Here is a 21,286-nt window from a genome sequence, read left to right on the forward strand (position 1 = left end):
AATAAGTAAACTTAGGTGGAGATAAGGGTATATACATATCCACAAATTAGAAAAAATATGCAGATTTCAAGGAAAAAAAGTGTCCCGTATGTAGGAAAAATCAATAAGCCCAATAGTTATAGCTATAAGAGGTGTGTGTAAAAAATCTGTGATGGTCAGGAGAATCCAGCGTGGAATCCCCACAACCCAACGCTCTTTTCACCTCTGGCTTCTTCCAAGGGTGGAATTAATATCTTGCGAGAGTTGGACCAGATAATGCTCACATATATTGATATGTTTTTTGTGCACTTTTAATATTTCTTTCAGGGTGCAGTTGGGCCCAAATGGTTCTGCAAACTTGTGGCCTCTGTTCACACGGGATGCATTCTAGTTGGCACTGGGCAGCCCCCTATATGGTGTTACTAAGAGGTTGTGAACCAGAAGCCCTGCATTCCCTGTGTGAACACTGCCACATACGGATTATTTCTTCTGCACTGGTGTACCACACGGCCAATCCCTCACTGTAGGCTGGCTGTTTCATTTGGTATTTATGCACCTGTGCAGCTGCCATTTTACTTGGGTCCGCTGCACCTTGTATTAGTGCAGATGCATTTAGGCCTGTCTGGTTTGTATCTGAATTTTTTGGAGGATTTTTTCCTCTTTTTGAGGTTTTCACTAAACGGGGGGCTTGGTGACTGGAAACAGGCCACTCCACCCAAACCCAGCAAGAAAGCATTCCAATGGCTGATCTGCCTCTGTGGGACACAAGATTGTCCCGGTACACCAGTCTGTGGGAGTTATCCGAGTGCCGGAAATGGTATCTCTCAACCTCTCTCCTTGTCATTACACTGTCCTGACACTGATTGTGGGAACCTTCCGCAACCTTGAAGGTATCAAGGTGGTCATCGAACCAGTGGGCCTAGGAGATGTAGGCCAGAATGTCCTGGTCGCCCATACATTAGCAGTGGTACATAATGGACAAGTACCCATCAGAGCCGTGAATGTGTGACAGAGAGAAGTCTGCTTAACCCCAGGAGTGGAGCTGGCTCGAGTGTACTTACATCAAAGCGAAGTGATGAGTTGGAAAGAAGTGACCCAGGCACGAGAAATTGCCAAAGAAGCTAATGAGTTGGGAGCCCACTTTAAACAGGGAAAAACTTACTAGTGACTGCAGCGTAGTGTACATTGCCTATGGCTGGAGGCCAGGGTTGAAAAAGTATGCGGACAGTGCAGTATGTGTGACCTCACCAAAAGCACAGAACAAAGGGCACCCGTACAGATCATACGGACCAATGATAGACTACCTCCTTGAGGGACAATCAACTAGAGGTGCACAGTACTGCCACTTCTCCACATTTGCAGTGGTCTCCCTAACTAGGGACCAGACAGCTAAGTCCGCTGTGCAAGTAGTTTGTCAAGATTTCACCAGGGGCTAAGGGTGTCCGAAACGGATCCACTCAGATCAGGGAACATGTTTTTAGGGTAAAGTGATGTAGGAACTGCACCGACTGTACATCATCAAAAAAAGGTTCAAGTCCAGGACAACCCCATACCATCTCCAAGGGAATGAGGCATGTGAGCTCTTTAACCAGACTCTGCTTCAAATTTTGATAACAGCAGAGGAAGACAAGAAAGCACATTGGCCTGACTATGTGCCCAAAGTGGTCTATAACAATCAGGTCCAAACAACCACAGGTTATAACCGGACATGCTACTATTTTGTAGAGCCGGCCAAGAAATTGTCTAACTAAATCTGGAATGGTCTGAGGATCTATTAGAACGATCAACCATCTCATCAGAGAAAGAACATTGGCAGCGACTCCAAACAATCTGCTTTCTAGCAGGCCAGCAGTTACAAGAGAAGACCTATAACAGTGGACTTCCAGTTCATCCTAGGGACCGGGTGCTGGTGCAGGAATGATATCCCAAAGCCAAGCTAAGTGAACGTTGGGTGATACAACCATATAAAGTGATAAAGAGAGTGTACCCCAATGGCTTGATGTACAAAGTACAGGTTGAAAATGAGGAATCTGATCTGAGAACTCTACACATTAATATGTTACGACCATTCCAGTCCGAAGATCCCACATCTGTCCCCACTTTCTGTTCCTTCATCAGGGCAAACTTTCAATGACCTTCACTGTAGTGATAACTGGTGGACCATTTCTGAGACTGCGGAAGGTCCCCAGTCCGTGGATGCCGACGTTCCCGACACAGAACTATAAACAGTTGTATAGAGTCTTTTATCCTTCTCCTTGGACTATACAGCAAGGAGGAGGGCCACCGTTAAGTGGGGAAGCATGTACGGATCATCCCCGGTCAAGAACTGAATTACACTGTGACTTTGAGACATGATGCTTCTCTCTGATGTGTGTGCTTGGACTAGTCTTTTTCCCCCCTACAGCTAGCTGTGTCATGGTTTGAGCAAGAAGCAGGAAGTGTCTGTTCAGGAAATGTAGGGACACTCTTGTGCATGGATGATAAAAATAGGATTGATCACCAGGACCACGGCAGAATGAAAGTCACATCGCACAGCAAGGTTGTTCTCCCCATGCACCTATAACCTGAGAGAAAAAACAACGGTGTGGTACCGGTAATCCTTCAGCATTGAAAGTGGGAACAAGACTTGCTCGGACCCGAAAGAAGAAAGATTTGTTAGCCTGAAGGAAGACCTTAACACAACAAACTCTGCTCCCCTACATCAAGACCAAGCAGAAGCTATCAGACTTTCTCCTAGGCGCTACAGAACTGTGTGTATAACACCAGTGTTCAATTTCTTTAGCTAGGGCGCTGTAGTAGCGCGACTCGATTATCGGAAGCCAGATAGGAAGTTAAAAGAAGGTAGTTTACAGAAATTGTTTATACTGTTTTTTTATTGAACTTTGCATTGCCATAGCTGGAGCGCAGCTTGTGTGACACATTCCAGCTATCTCTCCTTGTATCTATTATTGCTCTTATCATTACAAGAACTGTAAAGGTACTGTCACACTAAGCGATATCGCTAGCAATATCGCTATAACTTGTGACGTTATAGCGATATTGCTAGCGATATCGCTGTGTCTGATACTTACCTACAACCCGCTGCCCCGCTGGTTATCGCTGATCGCGCGAGAGCGTCCTGGACTGTTTCTCGTCGTCAGCTTCCTGCGGCGCTTCCTGTGGAGAGATGAGCGACGAGCGTGGACACGGGCGGGAGGACGCAGGATCGCCTAGTGTGACAGGTAAGTAGCGACCCCCGACCCCTGCGATGTCGCTGGTGAGATCTGCCTGTGTGGCAGCTCACTAGCGACCACTTTGCGATGTACCAGCGATCCTGACCGCGTCATATCCGCTGGTCGGGATCGCTGGTACATCGCTAAGTGTGACAGTGCCTTTAGTCTTATTTTGCGGCATATAATCCTCTATCTTTCAATAAAGTTGGTGTTCTGTTTCTGCCTCCTTGTCTATTGTACCTTGAGTCCTACCCGGCGGTGTTGTTCAGACATGCCTCCATGTCTGCCTGGTGAGATCGCCGATGAAGCCTTGCCTGTGCCTGGACTTCTTAGGAAATAATCTATTTTACAATACAGTGGAATTCTACTATGTGCATTGAAGAGACTGAAGGTTCAAGTCCCCTTGAGGACTAATTAAAAATCTAAAAAACATCAATACATATTAAAGTTAAAACACTCCCTTTTCCCCAAACATGAATAGAGAAATGGAAAAAAAATTCTAATTAACATATTTGGAATTGCTGCGTGGGTAATTTCCCAAACTAATTATAAAACTATCTATCCCATATGGTGATCACAAAAACAGAAAAAAGTCAAAACACATAATTGGCCTTTTTCAGTTGCAACTAATCCACCCCAACATGCAAATAGTGATTAAACCATACACAACTCCATCAATGAAAAAAAAAAAAAAAAAAAAAGATATGGGTTTCAGAAAATATGACCCAAACTACAGTAATTGTGTTTTTTTTTGTTATTTTTACAAATTTATTTTTTTCTTACCAAATTTTGTACTGCTGGAATCGTACAGACCAGGAGAATCATATTGCCAGGTTAAAGGTAACTAAAGGAAAATCAGCAGGAAAAGCAATTTGAAAGAGGGTGTACACACATTCCAAGGTTACTTTTACCGCACAGTGAACAACATACAAACAACACTAGAAAAAACATTATATTTTTTCTTTCAATTTTACAGCACTTGAATTTTTTTTTTCTTCTTTTTCAGTATATTATATGAAGATCAAAAATGATAAAACAGGATCAGCGCTGTCTTTTGATGACCATATCTGAATCAATAAAAATTAGATATTCAACTGGTCCCCCAACAAGTTACAAAAACGTATATCACAGCCAAATGCTAGTTATCATGTTGTGGCATACATTGTTATCACTATGATCTCAGGGGTTCTGTCACTTCACCTGCTAGATCATTGGCAGGATTATAAAGTGTGCCATGTCTACAGCAGAGAAAACTGTGACTATCATAACTCCTGCATCCAGTAAGTGATGAGTTGCTGGAATCAGGGTCTCAGTCCATACCTCATAATGCTGTCAGATTACAGAGCAAAAACTTTATGACAGACTCCCTTTAACAACCAAGGTCTCATTAAGAGGTCTGTAGTTCACGAACGTGTTCAATCTATACTTTTCACGGATAGAATACATACCCATTTATAGTCTATGCGACTATTCACATTTGCAAGGGTTGTATTTGCGGCACTTGTTTTGGCAAAATGAAAAGAGGACATGTTCGTTTTTGATGCTGATCACAAATCCAACTCACCAATACATGTCTACGGGCCTGTAAAAAAACATTCTCAAGTTTTCTCTTTTTCGCTGACTGCTTGAGAAATTTCCATCAATGTTTTTTAGACAAATATTGATGAAACACTGATGATAAAAACTGCCCAAATATCCTGATGAAAATTTGAGCTAACACACTCACGGAAATTGGTCTATTGTTGCAGGTAAAAGGAAAAACGAAAAGATATCTGAATAAGGTCTAGGGTTATGATCACATCACTTTTTAGCTGTAGGTCACCGGCTCAGTCATGGCTTCGGTTTGAAACCCTGGAAAGGGTATTCAGACGTCTCTCTGATGGGGCCAATGAAGCAAAGTCATCTTGTGCTCTGTCCCACCTCATTTTTGGCCCTGTCTACCTCTAACGAGGCAGGCACAATGGCAGGGTCAACTGCTTTTTTGGACACTGCCGAAGGAGGGTTCAGACATATCAAAAAGTGACTCCATTCCCGTCATTAAAATCATTGTTGTTGTTATGTTTGAATTCCGTGATGTGAACCCGACCTATGAGGAAAGGGTATGGAACCAAGCTGAACGGAGGCTCCAAAACTGCAAAGGAGAGTAGCTGTGTCCATTAGGTGATCCAATGGTCCCAATATGTAGATTATAGGACCATAAAATGCGGACACAATAAACATTCCTGTACCTGCCCACCACAACGTGGACACAAATGGATTCTGTCTACAACTGCGCTAAAAAAAAGATGCTTTGTGTAGTCGGAAGACATGAGGGAAATGGCATAACTCAAGTTAGTCATCTGGATTATTTTGGCCAAGCATGGAGAAGTTGGCTACATTGAAGGTTATTGGATAATCCCTTAAAAAGATGAAATTTAAGGAGGAAATAAAATAATTGTAGCCATAACTGCAAGAGAAAAACACAGCTGTGAAAAGGGCTCTCCTTTCTGTTAGTTCATCAACAACTGAGTTCCAATTTCCATTCAGACGCTGAACTTGTTGTTTTCATGGAAGATTTACATAAAAAGTGCTCTTGATATCCATGGCCGAAGCATAAAATAGCTTTTAGCAAAACACTGCTGACTTTTAGCAGTTCCTTTTGGTTAAGACGGCAGACAGGAAAGTAACAGGTTTTGGTTGTTCCATTAATTTGGTCGTTTTCCTTATTTTCGTTGGATTTTTATTTAAATTACTAAGTAAGAAAATTGCATCAAAAGCCTATTTATCCCATAGTCCCATCCCCGTTTCAGGAAAGAAGTCAGTAACTTTCCAGTTCCTGAATAAAAATATATTCGTGTTCAGTATTCATTTATTGCAATAATATTCTTAAAGGGAATGATTGCTGGCCCCTATTGCTAACAAAAATAAGTCACCAAGGTCCACATGGGCCCATCCTAGTGAATCAATACCATGGGATCCCAGGGAATAAAATTAAGATTGGCATACAATCTTCCATTACGATCTAGCAAAGGCCATAATGCTACGGTCACATCATCGTATTTTCTCTGGTCCAAGAGAGTCAGGCAGATTATAATAATCACACCCTGATCAGATTTTTTTATCAGAGTGTGATAACAGTGAGATCCAATTTTCTTGAATAAGGAGAAGTGGAAATATATATATTTTTCTCCATTCTGTCAGTCTGTGAAAATAGGACCGCACTCAGATGTCATCCAAGTGCATCTGATTTTTTTCCACAGACTCAGAGACTTACATGGCCATGTGCAATCTGAATATCAAATGAAAATCGTGCATGCTGTGATTTTTACCTTGGACAGACTTGGTTCGAGTAAAAACTGGGTATGTGCACAGTCCCATAGCATAACATTGGTCTGAGTACGATCCAATCACAATCAGACCGAAAATACGATCATTTACACAAATCCTAATGATCGCTGATAGTCTACACAGGGAGGTTTTGCCAATCCCAATTATTTTTTAGGGGGCATAAAAGCTGTGAGCAACTAATAAATGAGTGTTTGCTCCTCCATGATTGCTACCTATGTAAACTAATAATGTTAATTAGCATTCATATTGGCCAGTGTAAAAGGTCCTTTATTCGAAATATCCATTGATTTTTCTTGATTTTTCTATTTCATTGTGCCTTCCTGTGCATTTTATATCCTTGATTGGTAAGTCATTAAATGTGAACCTACCAGCAATCAGAGTGATGAGACTTACAGTCAGTTGGGGTACAACAGAATATGTTGGTTAAAGGGGTTGTCCAGTTTAGACAGCTGGGTTTCAAATACAACATTAGGGTATTATGAAACAATAGAAAGGGGTTCCATATTCAGGACCTTCATGAATTTCTGTGAAGAGCATCTCCAATAAATCTCTATCCTTGGACGCACCAACACATTGCTGAAAATGTATTGAATTCAATATGCACTGTGTAATTCTTTATTCCCCCCTGTGGGGGTGCTGTAGTGAAAGTAAACAGTAGCAGTTAGCCTCTATAAATTACAGAATTTTGCTGGATGTCTGAGCAGAAGGATACCCTACAATAATCTTGTCATCTGGACTCTCTTCTAACAGAGTAGACAATACATTAACAGTATGAACAGAATTAAAAATTAAGCACTAGGGTTAATGCAAATTTGATCTCTTCTAGCAGAATCCCATTAGTGCCACCTAGTAAAGGTATCTATCTCAAAGGTCAACATCTGACCCTTTAAAAAGTTTTGTGAACCCACTTGGTAAATTAGCCAAACCTTATGCCTGCCCACAAATGGCTGTTTTTGGTTACTTATCCTTTATTAAAGGGTTTATTCACTACTGGGCATCTCCTTCTTAATGTTTCAGGTCGGCATACTTTCCTCCTGAACCAGAGTCACACCTCTGGTCTTCCCTGCTGTGTCCAACGGTGGTCCGCTCTGATGGAACACGGAAGGCTGCAGCCACTGATTGATGACGGCAAGCACAGCGGGAGATTGTAGAAGTGGCGCTGATCCAGGAAGTAAGGCTACTTTCACATTTCCGGTTTTTCTCAACCGGCGTGCTGTGGCGAAAAGTTGTGAAACCGGATCCTACCGTAGACTCCGGATCATCATTTTTCGACAGATACGGTGCAGCCGACATTTAAAGCGACATCGCAGGAGAAACCGTGGATCCGGGGGTGAGAGAGAGAGAGAGCGGGGGTGAGAGAGAGAGAGAGCGGGGGTGAGAGAGAGATTGATTCTATATTCACATCTTCCGGGCATGCTCTTCTAGGGTTAATATTCACATCTTCCAGGCATGCGCTGTTGTAAAAACCGGTTCAGCGCTCCAAAAAAACGTTGCAGGGAATGGTTTTTGAAGACGCCGGACAGGCAATTTTTGCTGTGTCCGGCTTTTAATGAAAGTGTCATGATCCAGGTTGGATATGACAGAGATAAAGCACAGGTAACCTTTTTTTCTGTGCTTAGGTTTGGTTTTTGCCCCCGGTGGCCATTAGGATTATAGCACTGTGGTGTCTTTTGTTCTAAATTTGCCCCCCGATGGTGGTGAGCGTCATTGCACTCTGTTTCTTTAGTTTAGTGCACATGATTATAAAACAGGTGTGATTGCGCTGTAGAAGAGTCACAGGTGTTGCAGTCAGCGTTGGTGATAATGTCACGGTCACGCATGGCTGGACACAGCGCCTCCAGCAGGGCGGATTTAGATGACTTACGTGACCCTGGATAAACCGCCTCCAGTTGGGCGAATTTAAATAATAAAACATGCAGCTGGATACACCGCCTCCAACAGGCGAATTTTGGAAATACACGTATGTCTGGAAACCCCGCCTCCAGTAAGGCGAATTTAAACAATAAAAGGGAAAACGTGGGTAACAATAACAATGGTGGCCCTGCGATAGGGAACGGGGAAGTGGAGATCTCCTGTACTCCCCTGAGTCAGTGTCTCTACACTCCTAAAGTTCCCTAGGGGGGTTCCGCACCAGGCGACGATCAGGAGCCTAAAAACCTTGACTCGCCCTGCACCTAAACCCTCACTAGTGAAGCGGACGGTGCGGAAACTAATCCCACCACTGCACTAAAACACACATAAGGAAAAGAGACAAAACAGGGAAACACCACTTAGCTTTGCTCTGTTGCTGGGAGCGTAAGCAACAGAGCAAAGCTAAGTGGTGTTCCCCTGTTTTGTCTCTTTTCCTTATGTGCGTTTTAGTGCAGGTGGGATTAGTTTCCGCACCGTCCACTTCACTAGTGAGGGTTTAGGTGCAGGGCGAGTCAGGGTTTTTAGGTTCCTGATCATCGCCCTGCTGGAGGCGCTGTGTCCAGCCACGCGTGACCGTGACAGAAAGTCTATGGTAAAAAAAACGGATCCGGTGCCAAACAGTGCCAGATCCGGTTTTACAAAATTTCATCGCATCGTGCCGGATGATAAAAACCGGAAATGTGAAAGTAGCCTATGTATACCATCTTGTATTCATTTTGCAGACTGGAACGGACAACCCGTTTAATGCAGACATTGCTTGGCCGGCTGAACAAGAGTCTAACAATTAGAAGACTTTCCAGTCAACTATTCAATAAAATATTTCAAAACCTTTTATTCCATATCGGAAAAAATTGGCCTTCACAATAAATCCAAACAATATGTAGTTTTCTACGCGTTTCAGACAAAAAAAAAAAAAGCCCTTAATCATGGATTATTTTATTCTGAAACGCGTAGTAAACAAAATTATGTTTGGATTTATTGCGAAGGCCAATTTTTATGATATGGAATAAAAAGGTTTTGAAAATTGTAAATCAAGAATGATGTTGTATTTGGCCACAAAGGTCAGTGACATTACTGTGCTGAGAATCATACAAGCTTCAATCAAGGTGAGCTGCACTACACGTGTTTGCATCTGAACGAGCGTCCCCTTCTCGCTAAATCAGTAGATTTAAGCAATGTACGCGCTTCTGCTTAATAGAGTAACCATACTACGGCATGCCTTATTCAGAAGATTTAATATTCAGAACTGATGTACGGCTAACCTACTTTCTTCAAATGTTAATTTCCCTTTAAGTGCTGACAGGTTACTTCATTCTGCCCATGGCTTTTTTTTCCATAGCACGATAACTTCACACGAGAATTTGAACACCCAGGGCAATTAATTTGTCACTGAAGCTGAGGTTTTCCATAGATACAACCTCTAGACACTGAGGTAGTTTGATATTTATAAACCAATTGAAACTGAATGATGTCAATGTTATACATGGACACCTTAGCTACACGGCAGCTCTACCCACCTAGAGATTCTCGGACCAGTCAAGATGAAACTTTTCGGATACATACGCTCCTCAACATTGAAACTACAACACCAAGAAGGACAAGTCATGGAATTATGGAAATCGCAGAATGAATAGACATGTTAATGATTTGCTACGCTTATACCCCAGTGACATGCACAGCAAAACAATGAAGCCTGTGTGAACAATCATTCGTTGGCATACAGTTTGCCTCCTCTGTCTCGTGCGCCAAAATAACTTGGGTCCTGGCCCTGCTCATTTTGGGTCCAGAGGGCGGTCATATCAGTGATTGACAGCTATCAGTCATTGATATGACCGCCCACTGGACTGAAAAGCTCAGAAAAGCAGAGATTAAAATGACTGAATGAGAAGCCATGTGGAATGTGTCCTCTCAATCTACTCAGCTTCTTCTACTCTATAACTTGGTGCCTGCATGTTGAGTATGTCATATTTTATCAAATATCTTGACCAACAGGTTTCCCTTCAAGCACTGGGTGAAAAAAAAAAAAAATCGAACAGTAAGAGTTCGAAGAGTAAAAATCAGAAGCATTTGGATACTTCTTTTTTTTACCTCAGTATCTGTAAGCCAAAACCAGGAGTGGGTGATAAATCCAGAAGTGGTGACGTGTTTCTATTATACTTTTCCTTTGATTGTTCCACTTATGGATTTGGCTTACAGATACTGAGTACTGAGGTAAAAAACTTATGAAATACTCATTTGTGTGCACATCCCCTAAAAGTTCTCTCACACAAAAAAAAATGGCCACATTCTCATCGAGCAGAGCGGGACGATTTTTTTCCTCACTTGTCATCCGTAATACTTTTTCCTTCCTCAAATCAGAACGGTTTATACAATTTTATTCTTTTAAAATTTATACATCCCTGAGATAATTTGGAATCATGGATGTTTCATCAGAAGCCATAATAAATTCTTAGCTATGTTTCATCCTGGATGTTTCCATCCGGGCCTCGGTGTTCCTACTCCTCCATTTTTGTTCCTGCACATATCCCCATAATTGACGGTGTGTCTCCCGCAGACACAGGACCTCTCTGGGCTTCAGGACTACAGCGTCAATTGCTCAGTAATGAGCACTCTAGTGAATGTCCTACAGCACAGATTGAGGCAGTAGATAACAATGCTATGTGCCAGGAGGGTAGAGTTCTCTTGTGGCACCATACAGAGAACTCAAGAGCAGAAACTGCACAGATCCATCCACAGATGAAAAAGACTCTGGGTCAATGTAACTGCTAGATACATGGGCTACTGTGTATGATGAGGGTCTTGAAGGGACTCTGCCTAATCTGAGAGCAGCATAGTGTGGAGACAGCGAAACTAACTGCAGTAACTTATTGGGCTGCTTGCTGTAGTTTTGATAAAATCAATGTTTTTCAACAAATTATCACTAGATGACTATAAGAAAGCTTGCAATTTGTTACCATCTTTTCAGTTAGCCATTAAAAGGTAACAACCACTGAGGACTCTCAATACTAAATATTTTTTGTCACTAGAGGACTAGTAAACTTGTAGTCTTGTAGTCCTCCATATTCTTGAGCCCTGTGTAACTTTGCACCCACCACTGATTGGCAGCTTTCTGTGTACACTGTGCATAGGCAGAAAGGTGTAATGAAAACTGCAGCACTTAGCAAAGTACGTGATACATTGCTGGAGTCAGGGTCTCTGCTCCTATATCATGCTGCTCTAGATGGCATAGCAAAAACCTGGTGTCAGTCTTTAAATGGACTTTACAGTGACCAGGCTATATAGGTAAGTTTGGATTAGAACAGACATTCATATTAGAACATTAGCTATAGTTGTAAAATAATGTTACTGTATTTTGTATTGTGAATATTATGACAGATCTGCTTCATTATTTGAAATAAATTAAAATCAAGGTATTTGTGGTTGGGGTAATAAAACACCTTAAAACAGCACATCCACATACCTTTTTAAGACAATAAATATTACTCAAGGTCATAGTCTTATTGAGACCATAATTCACAATTTTGCAGTATAGCCCTTGTTAAAATGTTCAGTCGTTCTTGAGATATTAAAGAATCATAATAAAATGTTAAATTTGCAAGGGTCCCCCAGCGTGATTGTGGCCAACCCCCTGCTCAATGCAGGATTCAGTAAACCATCTCAGACAGATGACTGTCCAGCCTCTCTATGAAGACTTCCATTAAAGGAGAACTCACCACCTCTCGTGGCAGCCGGTTCCACTCATTGATCACCCTCACTACCAAAAACTTTTTTCTAATATCTAATCTCTGTGCCCGGAAGAGGTCCCGGACCGCCCCTGGGTGAGTATAATATAACTCGTTTTTCTTCACTTTCAGGTTGCATCGGGGGCTTATCTACAGCATTACAGAATGCTGTAGATAAGCCCCTAATGGCGGTGGCCGCATCTTATAGTCAAAAAAATAGGTGACAGATTCCCTTTAAGAGAGCCTGGGATCAGAACCAGAGCGCAGAGTGGATTTGCGCTGACTTACATACTAATGATCCCTTTAATCGAATCCTGGGGTCAGAATCAGAGCGCTGAGGGATCTGCCCTAACTTCCATACAGGAGATCCCTTTAAGAAAGCCTGGGGTGAGTACCAGAGCATTTGAAGGCAATTGCCCTGACTTCCATACTGGGGATTCCTTTAAGAGAGGCCTGGGGTCAGAACCAAAGCGCTGGATGGATTTGCCCTGACTTCCATACTAATGATCCCTTGAATAGAAGCCTGGGGTCAGAATCAGAGCGCTGCTCTACTTCCATACCAATGATCCCTTTAAGAGACCCTGGGGTCAGAACCACAGAGCTGAGTGGAACAGTCCTAACTTCCATACTGGGGATCCCTTTAAGAGAGGCCTGGTGTCAGAACCAGAGATGTTATAATTAGGTCACCGAGAAGGATAACTGGGATATAAGCTAGGCAACCAGAACACCAGAAAGGTTGGCAACTTAGCGGATTGCAGACCCCTATACCTAATAACACAACTAGAATTAGCCGTGGGGCGTACCTACGATGCCCTAGACGCCTCGGCACAGCTAAAGAATTAACTAAGCCAAAAGCAAGAAAGGGGAAACCTAAACTGCCCCGGAGCAGAACCCCAAAGAAATAGATAGCCCCCAAACATATATGAGATACATGAGATAAATATATGAGATACATCTATGAGATACAAACATATACAAGATGAGGCACAAACACAGGCAGAGAATAGAGTAAGCAAATGATGGGGCCCAAACTGTCTAGATAGTACAGGACAGAAAAGATACTGTCTGCAATCACGCAGAAACCCTAAAAAATCCAACACGTCTGATATGCAAAAATACTGAGGCCACACGACCTCTCCCCCACTAGATCAGCATTCTGGTGTGAACTGGAAGCAAAACCAAACACACTGCTATAACAGGGGATTAGCAATACTGAACACACTGACAAGCTGTGGCATATGGAGGGGGCCAGCACCGGTCCCAGCAGGGAACAATGCTGAACCCACACAGCAAAGCAGAAAGCAGAGAAAGTCAAAACTGGATAAAATGCAAAAAGATTCCAGCAAACAAATAACTTATCTGAACGATGCAGGACCAAGCAGGGGACAAGCAGACTTCAAGATGCACAGGATGAAAAACAAATCACCAGCAGCAACTGAGGGAAGCTTGCTCACTTAAATCTTCCCAGTCTGTAACACCTGACTTCCACTCATCGTCTTCAGGTGATGGACTTCTGTTAACCCGACCAGCTCCAATACCCGCAGCCACCACCAGAGGGAGCCTAAACTCAGAAGTAGGTTAAGCGTGTTCACAACACAGAGTGCTTAGTGGAATTACCCTGACTTTGACACCAATGATCCCTTTAATAGAAGCCTGGGGTCAGAATCAGAACGCTGAGGGATTTGCCCTAACTTCCATACCGGAGACCCCTTTAAGAGGGAAGATGTGCCTATGGGATGGAGGGGGGATTCATTTCTGTCATGTGCTCTCTGCTCCTTTCCGGGGGGCAGACAATGGCTGGCAGCTTATGTTCCTGGGGATGCTAGATTTCTCCCACCCAGTCAGTGTCTGCAGAGGTGTTGTGGAGTGGGAAAACTGTTGCTCATAGCAACCAATCACAACTCAGCTTCTTTTGAACAGCTCTGGTGAAATGAAAGATGCTTAGTGATTGGTTGCAAGGAAAATTGTTGCTCATAGCAACCAATCACAGCTCAGCTTCTTTTTAAACAGCTCTTTTAAACACACAATAAGAGAAAAAAGAAAGGCTCTACCTGTCTCCAAACATTTTTGTATCCCTGGTCATAGCATGATGGACATTTAATTACTTGTATTAAAATGTAACTTCAAGTCTCAGAGAGACAGAAGAGTCTGGGAGTATAAATTTATGACGACCTTTGACACACTCAGTGAAGGAATGAATGTGTCACATGGATTTATGTCTTTTTACAACAATTAAGGAATTTGCTCTTCAGACCTTCTGGGGTCATCACACAACACAGAACCAGACACCAATCAGAGGACAATATAACTTTCACACTCCTTATCTATGAACTGTTCCAATATTTATGTCTATACCTCTCCCATAATGACAATCATGCTTCAAGTCACTTGTTTTATCCATTGTGTTATTTCTGTGCGGTTTTGTGTATAAATATGTGATCCTTCAGATTTTATATTAGTCTAGTCTGATGAAGAGACCTGAGTAGTCTGGAAAGCTTGCAATGTGTTACCATCTTTTCAGCCATTAAAAGGTATCAACCCCTGAGGACTCTCAATTCTAAATATTTTTCTATCTACTGGCTAACAATGTACAAAGGTATATACTGTATCTTTCCTGCTTTTACAAGCACTATCCGACAATATCAATCAAGAACTCTTTAATCACAGCAGAATATTCCTTGCTCATGGAAGTTGACATATTTTAGTAAATATAATATACATCTTCATTTTTTCTGGAACATTTATGCATGTGTATTAATTTCAAACCAAACACTCTTAGAATATAACTTTATATAAAGGAAAAAAAATAACAGTTGTACAAAGGGGGCAACAGCTGTCATGAATATGCAGATGCTGTAAGTAGATTACATGCTTGATGGATCGTAATGAGAAGAGGTGCAAGATGCCACAGGTATGCTCATCGAGAGATGCACTAAAAAATCATCCACTACAGTAGCTAGAGCTCCACTGCCGGCACCAATGTGGCTGGCATTGTTATTGCAAACCATCAATGCATGGACAACCCATTAATTTCCAAAAATAATCCCTTGAACAGGTGAATGTAATATTTCCTTGCAAAGAAAAAGGTGTAGGAAAAGCATCGAGTGTCCACATGATAACAACATACATGTCATCCGAGGCTTATGGCTGCATCCAGTACACATTCTCTTCAGAGAAGCAATACTCAATGAAGCCACATATCTGCTGATCCCCACCCTCTATTGTCCCTGTGTTTAGGAGGAATAATGGAACCACTGACCTACATTGCGTTTTTTATTATCAATGGAGATGAAGCGTATGCAAGGATTATCATTGATGTACTTTGCTGCCCAGGGGACATCAATCTGCGTGCCAGTTTCATAAAAGAGTCCCAAAGCATATCGGGAGGAGTAGCTCACAGTTTCCAGTTGCCGCCTTTGGCTTTCCTTAATTACTGTAAAACAAAAAAAATATATAAATAAATGACGATATGCAATATTCAGCATGCTGATGGATCGCAGACTACATTTCTCATCATCCTTAGCCATTAATATATCTATTTAGCAATGAATCTCGGCGATGCATGCACAGAAGAAAATTCATCTAACATATTGTAAGGAAGCACTGTCATTCGGGTAGGGGATACTCGCTTGGGAGCCAAATAATCAAGTCCGGCATTTGATAAAACAATAACAATCCATGCGGTTTATTCAGGCATCATAAACCCACAGCAGCAACATAAAGTTCATATAAACAGCATAGTGTTCATGACAGAGCTTCCCTCTGTTTATCCTGTAGTCATACAGGTTGTGCAATGTCCAGCACACAGGCTCTCGAGCCTCACAGTTATACCCCCCACAGGTTTACCTCATGGCTGCTTCATACTCCACACTTCAGACGTCCATTCCCTCCAGGGAACTATCAGGCACTTGCAGCCATTAAACACAGCCACTCCACGTGTTGTCAGGCAGGAAACTCCATCTCCCAGCGGGACCTTCCACAACGGACCAACCGGGTCCCAGCATTCACTCATGTGACCTACCCTGGCCACTTTATATGGTCCGTAGCCACGCCCACTGGGTCACATGGCTATGACCTCATCACAGGTCCTACAAGCATTCATACATTCTTTAGTATGGTGTTCTAGACACACCCCTGGGTGGATTTGTTGGTAGCTGGTCTCGCCTGTCTCTCCAGCTACCTGAAGACTTCTCCCTGACACATTGGAACGAAAGATCAGCTCTGCTGATCAGCACATAATCAAGCCTTCATCTCAAGGCCACCCACCTTGAGATACATTACAATCATTCAGCATCCTACTCCAATCAGGACACTGAAAATGCTTATACGCCTGTCCTGGGACACCCACACAGCGCCCCCTAGTGGACACAGTGGTCACTACACCACAATATGTTATACCGGCAGGGTTTAGGAAGAGCTAAAAAAAAGTAGTATAAGGATAGTCACATTTAATTGGGTTTTCACATTGAGCCCTTTTTGGAATACGGTGCATTAAATAACCGATTACAGAGCAATTGTATACCTCTCTTGTGTTACTATTTATTAGTTTGTTACATTATTCATCATTGTGTTTGTTTGGCACAATTCCTGAAGTGAATCTGTCACCAGGTTTTTTGCTACCCCATCATGGGGCAGATACCCTGATTCCAGCTATGAAGCACTTACTGTACTTCTTGCTGCATCTGCAGTTTAATCTTCTACAGATCAATCAGTTCTCTGAATGCCGAGCTCTGTGTAACCCTGCCCCTGCCACTGAGTGACATCTTTCTGACTATGCACAGTGTACACAGAAAGCTGCCAATCAGTAGGGTGTGGGGGCTATACAGTTCATAAATCTCCAGCTTAAAGGAAAACAAATAGCATTTGCTTCAGCATAAAGGTAAGCCAAAAATAAACATACAGTCCATACGGCAATACAGGATCAAAGAGCGGGCTCACCCTTTCTAAATTAAGTCCAGTCTTCGCCTCTGGCAGAGACTGACCCGCATACAATAGTTCTTTTCCATCTTCATATACACAGACACCACTGAGGCAGCAAAATAGGCCCTTCAGCACAATGGGCCCTTCAGCACAATCGGCTCTTCAAATACCAAAGTGGAAGCATAGGAGTGACTAGTCCCACCCAGTTCTTTTGGCCGCTCCTAAAACCCGGACCCAAAAATCTGGGCCCGTTAAAAAAAAAAACTTGTAGTTGCGGTAGCCTGCTTTTCCAGGACTCACATCACCGAGGCTAACCACCTCGGTGACATACACCTCTCATCCAGGATCTTGCCAGCAATTTGTAAACATTACATTCCCAACATTAAATTTATGGCATCATCCTTTCTATACACAGTAGACACTTAATCTGTGTGTTTATACCAAATATTGAGGAGTCCATGTACAATAGTTCACTTGAATAGGATGTTTCACCAAATTGTTCATGTTGAACTGGACAATGGATGTAATAGTGTGCGTAGAGCAGAATAAAACGTTTTTCATTTTGCCTTTCTGTTGTTGAGATATTAGCAAGCAAAATATTTGGCACCCAGTTATTTTTTAAGTCTTAATGGGCATTACCACTGAGATTTTACGGGGGGTGTGTACTTCCTATTTCAGACATGAGCCAGTCATAAGCAGGCAGGAACACACCTGAGAAAGAACACGCCTCCACAATAGCACTGACAGTCAGCTCTCCTCTCTGCAGTGTGATGACATTTGCTGAAGCACAGCAGACCGGAGTGTAATTAACTAACATCTGTCAGCTTTCAACTCTGGCAGTCTCGTTACAAACACTTCTAGGAGCTGTGTGTTGCTGCCTGCTTGTAACTAGTCAGCTTCAGAAAGAAGAAGTATACGCCCCAGTGAAATCTCTCTGGTAGTGCCCACTGGGAAAATAACTGTTTAAGTTCCAAACATTTTGCTAATCTCTCTGTAACAGAGATGCAAAATAAAATAAAAAGTTATTTTTCTTCTCTTCAGCGCCTTTTTAAAAACGAAAGGGTTTTTCCCATTCCGACACTTATCTAATTATGCTGGTCTTTATTCCTGGTCCTATCTCGACAAAGGAAATGGTAGGAATGGCCCGATTTGCCAAATTACTAACTTTAGTGTTGACTAGTCTTAACCAGTGATTAGCTAAGTGGGCTTTACCTGCCATTTCTAGGTACAGTAATTGCTGAAAGGGGAAGTATTGCTTTTTCCACCTTTTTTTATGAATGAGTGCTATGAAAAATTTATTTTTTTAAACGTTAACTGGGGATTGTATAGTTCCACCAACATTAAATAAATGGGCAATATCACCAACAGTTGCTTTGCAGACCCATGGAGTTATAACTAGGTATCAAGTGAGAGCAGCTGGATGTTGGTGGCACCTTTTTAGACTCGTTTGCCTAGACCCCTGACAATAGTGCCGCCTATAGGGCCTACATAGAAGCTTTAGCAACTTAATAATTTGATATCTAATTATCTGCAATTAGGGTAGATTTAATACTTCCAAACAACAAAAAGTATATACCGTAATCAGAACATTATCCTTGTAATGTTATCATTTCCTGTTCTGTCCAGATGTCACTGTATCCCAGAATTCCAAATGGAGGAAGTTCACTGACCGCCATATTGGGACACCCAAGTGATGGGTGTCTCAATATGGAAACTGCTGCTGGTACCAACCTATTGCTCAGTACCCCCAGCGGAACACTGTCGCACCACACAGACACACACACACTCTCTATACGCCGGCGCAGTGAATCAATCGGCTGATCCCGGCGGCAGATGCGCAACATGTCTACAGGCAGAGGAAGTCGGTCACATTAAACTGGTTTTCCCACGAACGAAAGTTCATTTTAAAAATTGTCTGTGTCTGACCGTGTACGGAGCATGCCACATCTCCTGGGCAGGGGATCACAGAGGATTCATTTTGTGAGGTAAAATATTTCACTGACAGTTTTTAAACAATATTTTACCTCACAAAATGAATCCTCTGTGATCTCCTGCTGTAATGTCAGTACTGTCTTTTGCTTCCTCCCCTGCCCAGGAGCTGTGGTATGTTCTGTACGCGGTCAGACACAGACAATTTTTATAATGAACTTTCATTCGTGAGAAAACCCCTTTAAATAGAAACTCCTCCTGAAATGCTGTGCACTGACTGTTTAGTGATGGGGTACACAGGTCAAACAAGAGATGACATGAGAGGAGAAGACAGCAGATGGGGGAGAGAGAAAGCGCATGGGGTGAGACTGCTCAAACGGGACAGCAGATGAGGGGAGAACACAGCACAGGAAGGAGAGAGAGCGCAGACAAGGGGGATAGCACATGGGGTAGACAGGTCAAAGAAGAAAGTAGAAGAGAGAAGTCAGCATATGGGGAGAGAGAGAGTGGATAGGTGGGTGAGCACATGGGGGGAGATTCTCAACGCTGCAAAGCTTTCCCCATCGTGACATTAACGCCCTCCATCTAGTAGAACATAAATGATTTCATACTGTCCATTTATCATGCCATTTAAACGTGGGGAAAAACAACATTTTAGGTAAAGAATTCTTCATCAATAAATTTAGAACGGAAGCTCACACCATAACCATATTAGTCTATAGGGGTTTTTTTACGTATGTTCCTATCATTAAGTCTCTACCCTGTCACATACTGTCCTAGCTACTACAATCACAAGAATGGCCACGTCACTGCCTCCCACGAGATTAGTAAACCCGCTGATACACGGTGTGCCATTGTGAACATTCCCATAACATAATGGATTCCAGGTTGTTCTGTCCTTGCCCTCATCCAAACAGAGAACATGCAAACAAACAGCAGATGAGGAATGAATACAGCCCATTGCTTTAATTGTAGGCGCACCTTAAAATCTGCCAAGTACAAAGAATATTGAGGTTTCAAGCCAAAGTAACCGAATTGTCAAAAACATTTCTATCGCAGATCAACAATTTAAAAAAAAAAAAAAAAGCATAGCATATCGAAAAATCAACTAATCTGATATTAATTGATCCATCCAATTCTGCACCGGGAAGTTTACTTGGTGACTTTACGATGACCACAGCTTAACTCTGTGGCCTCCAAGTCAACTAGTGGCAAATAAAAAAAAATCCTGGATGTCATACTCACTAGCGATGTGCTATGGCGGCAGGGTTATGATACATTCAATCCCTGTTCCTTTGCTATGGGATTAGAACACAAAAATGTGCCTGGAAGCGAAAACTAGAAATTGCTTCTTAGAAGTGGAAAATATGTTCAAATGATTTAGCAAAAACTATGAAAGGGAGAATTTTGTGGTGGGTGTTATTCTTTAAACCCTGTTTGTGGATTTGTCTCTCCTTTCCCACACACATAGTGCAATCAATCATTCGGTAGCATTATGAGAAACATGTGACAGTGAATAAAAGAAAAATATAATGGAGCCAACGCTTTATGGCTAACAAAAGAAGTCGTTTGCCTTCAGTAGGGTTTATGGATTGGTTGCTGTTGTGAATCAAGAGTTTATTTGAGCCGCATCCAGAAAAAATTAGAGAATATAGACTTTTCGGATAAGATGATTTACGGTACAACTGCCATTATTTAAGATCTTGCTGGTTTCACCAATAATTAATCATATTACTGGGAAAAGAGTGAATATTGATTGAGACATGATGACGTTGCCTCCACTGTGTACAGTACATATTGTCACTTTACTTATGCCTACATCTGGAGTTTTGTCTAACCTGCGATCCCTATTACTTAAAACGAGACATACTCTGAAATTTTATTTGCATTCTGTGGGGAAAAAACATGTCTGAGAATGCTTTCCAGAAAAAAACCTCATGGAAGAAATACAACTTTTGGCTTTGTTGTTATGTTTCAATAGTCCTAAAAATCAGGCCAAGATTTTCTCTCTGAAAATTGTCATTGCACTACTAGAAAGGTCTTTGGAAGGAGGTTTAGCAGGTAGTTACAAATGTTGGCTATCAAGATTTCTCAAAGTGGCTTAGTTTGAATACAGACCGGTCACAGTACCTATTTAAATCCTGAGAATTTATATGCCCAGCCACCATTGAAAAGGGTACAAATTCGGCACTGCCCAGATTTTCTGCACCACCCACTGTCTGCAATAGAAGAAGTCAGGCAGTCAATGTGTTTGCCAATCACACTTATTTTGATACCCTATGATAT

General features: G+C 42.1%; 1 protein-coding gene across 3 annotated transcripts in view; it reads right to left on the reverse strand.

The window, feature by feature from the left end:
- The window catches only part of RNLS (renalase, FAD dependent amine oxidase), a 280,491-nt gene that overhangs the window by 65,795 nt on the left and 193,410 nt on the right, over positions 1-21,286 (reverse strand). For all 3 annotated transcript variants that reach the window (XR_012220619.1, XM_073548206.1, XM_073548205.1), the window contains one exon: positions 15,411-15,584. Coding sequence is in view for 2 of the 3 variants with exons in the window: in XM_073548206.1 (XP_073404307.1) it covers positions 15,411-15,584 (174 nt within the window). In the remaining variant the exon portion in view is untranslated. The remainder of the gene's footprint in view (positions 1-15,410; positions 15,585-21,286) is intronic.

This window comes from Dendrobates tinctorius, unplaced genomic scaffold (genome assembly GCF_039654945.1).
Source record: "Dendrobates tinctorius isolate UK_male_01 unplaced genomic scaffold, ASM3965494v1 ptg000156l, whole genome shotgun sequence".
Lineage (NCBI taxonomy): Eukaryota > Metazoa > Chordata > Amphibia > Anura > Dendrobatidae > Dendrobates > Dendrobates tinctorius.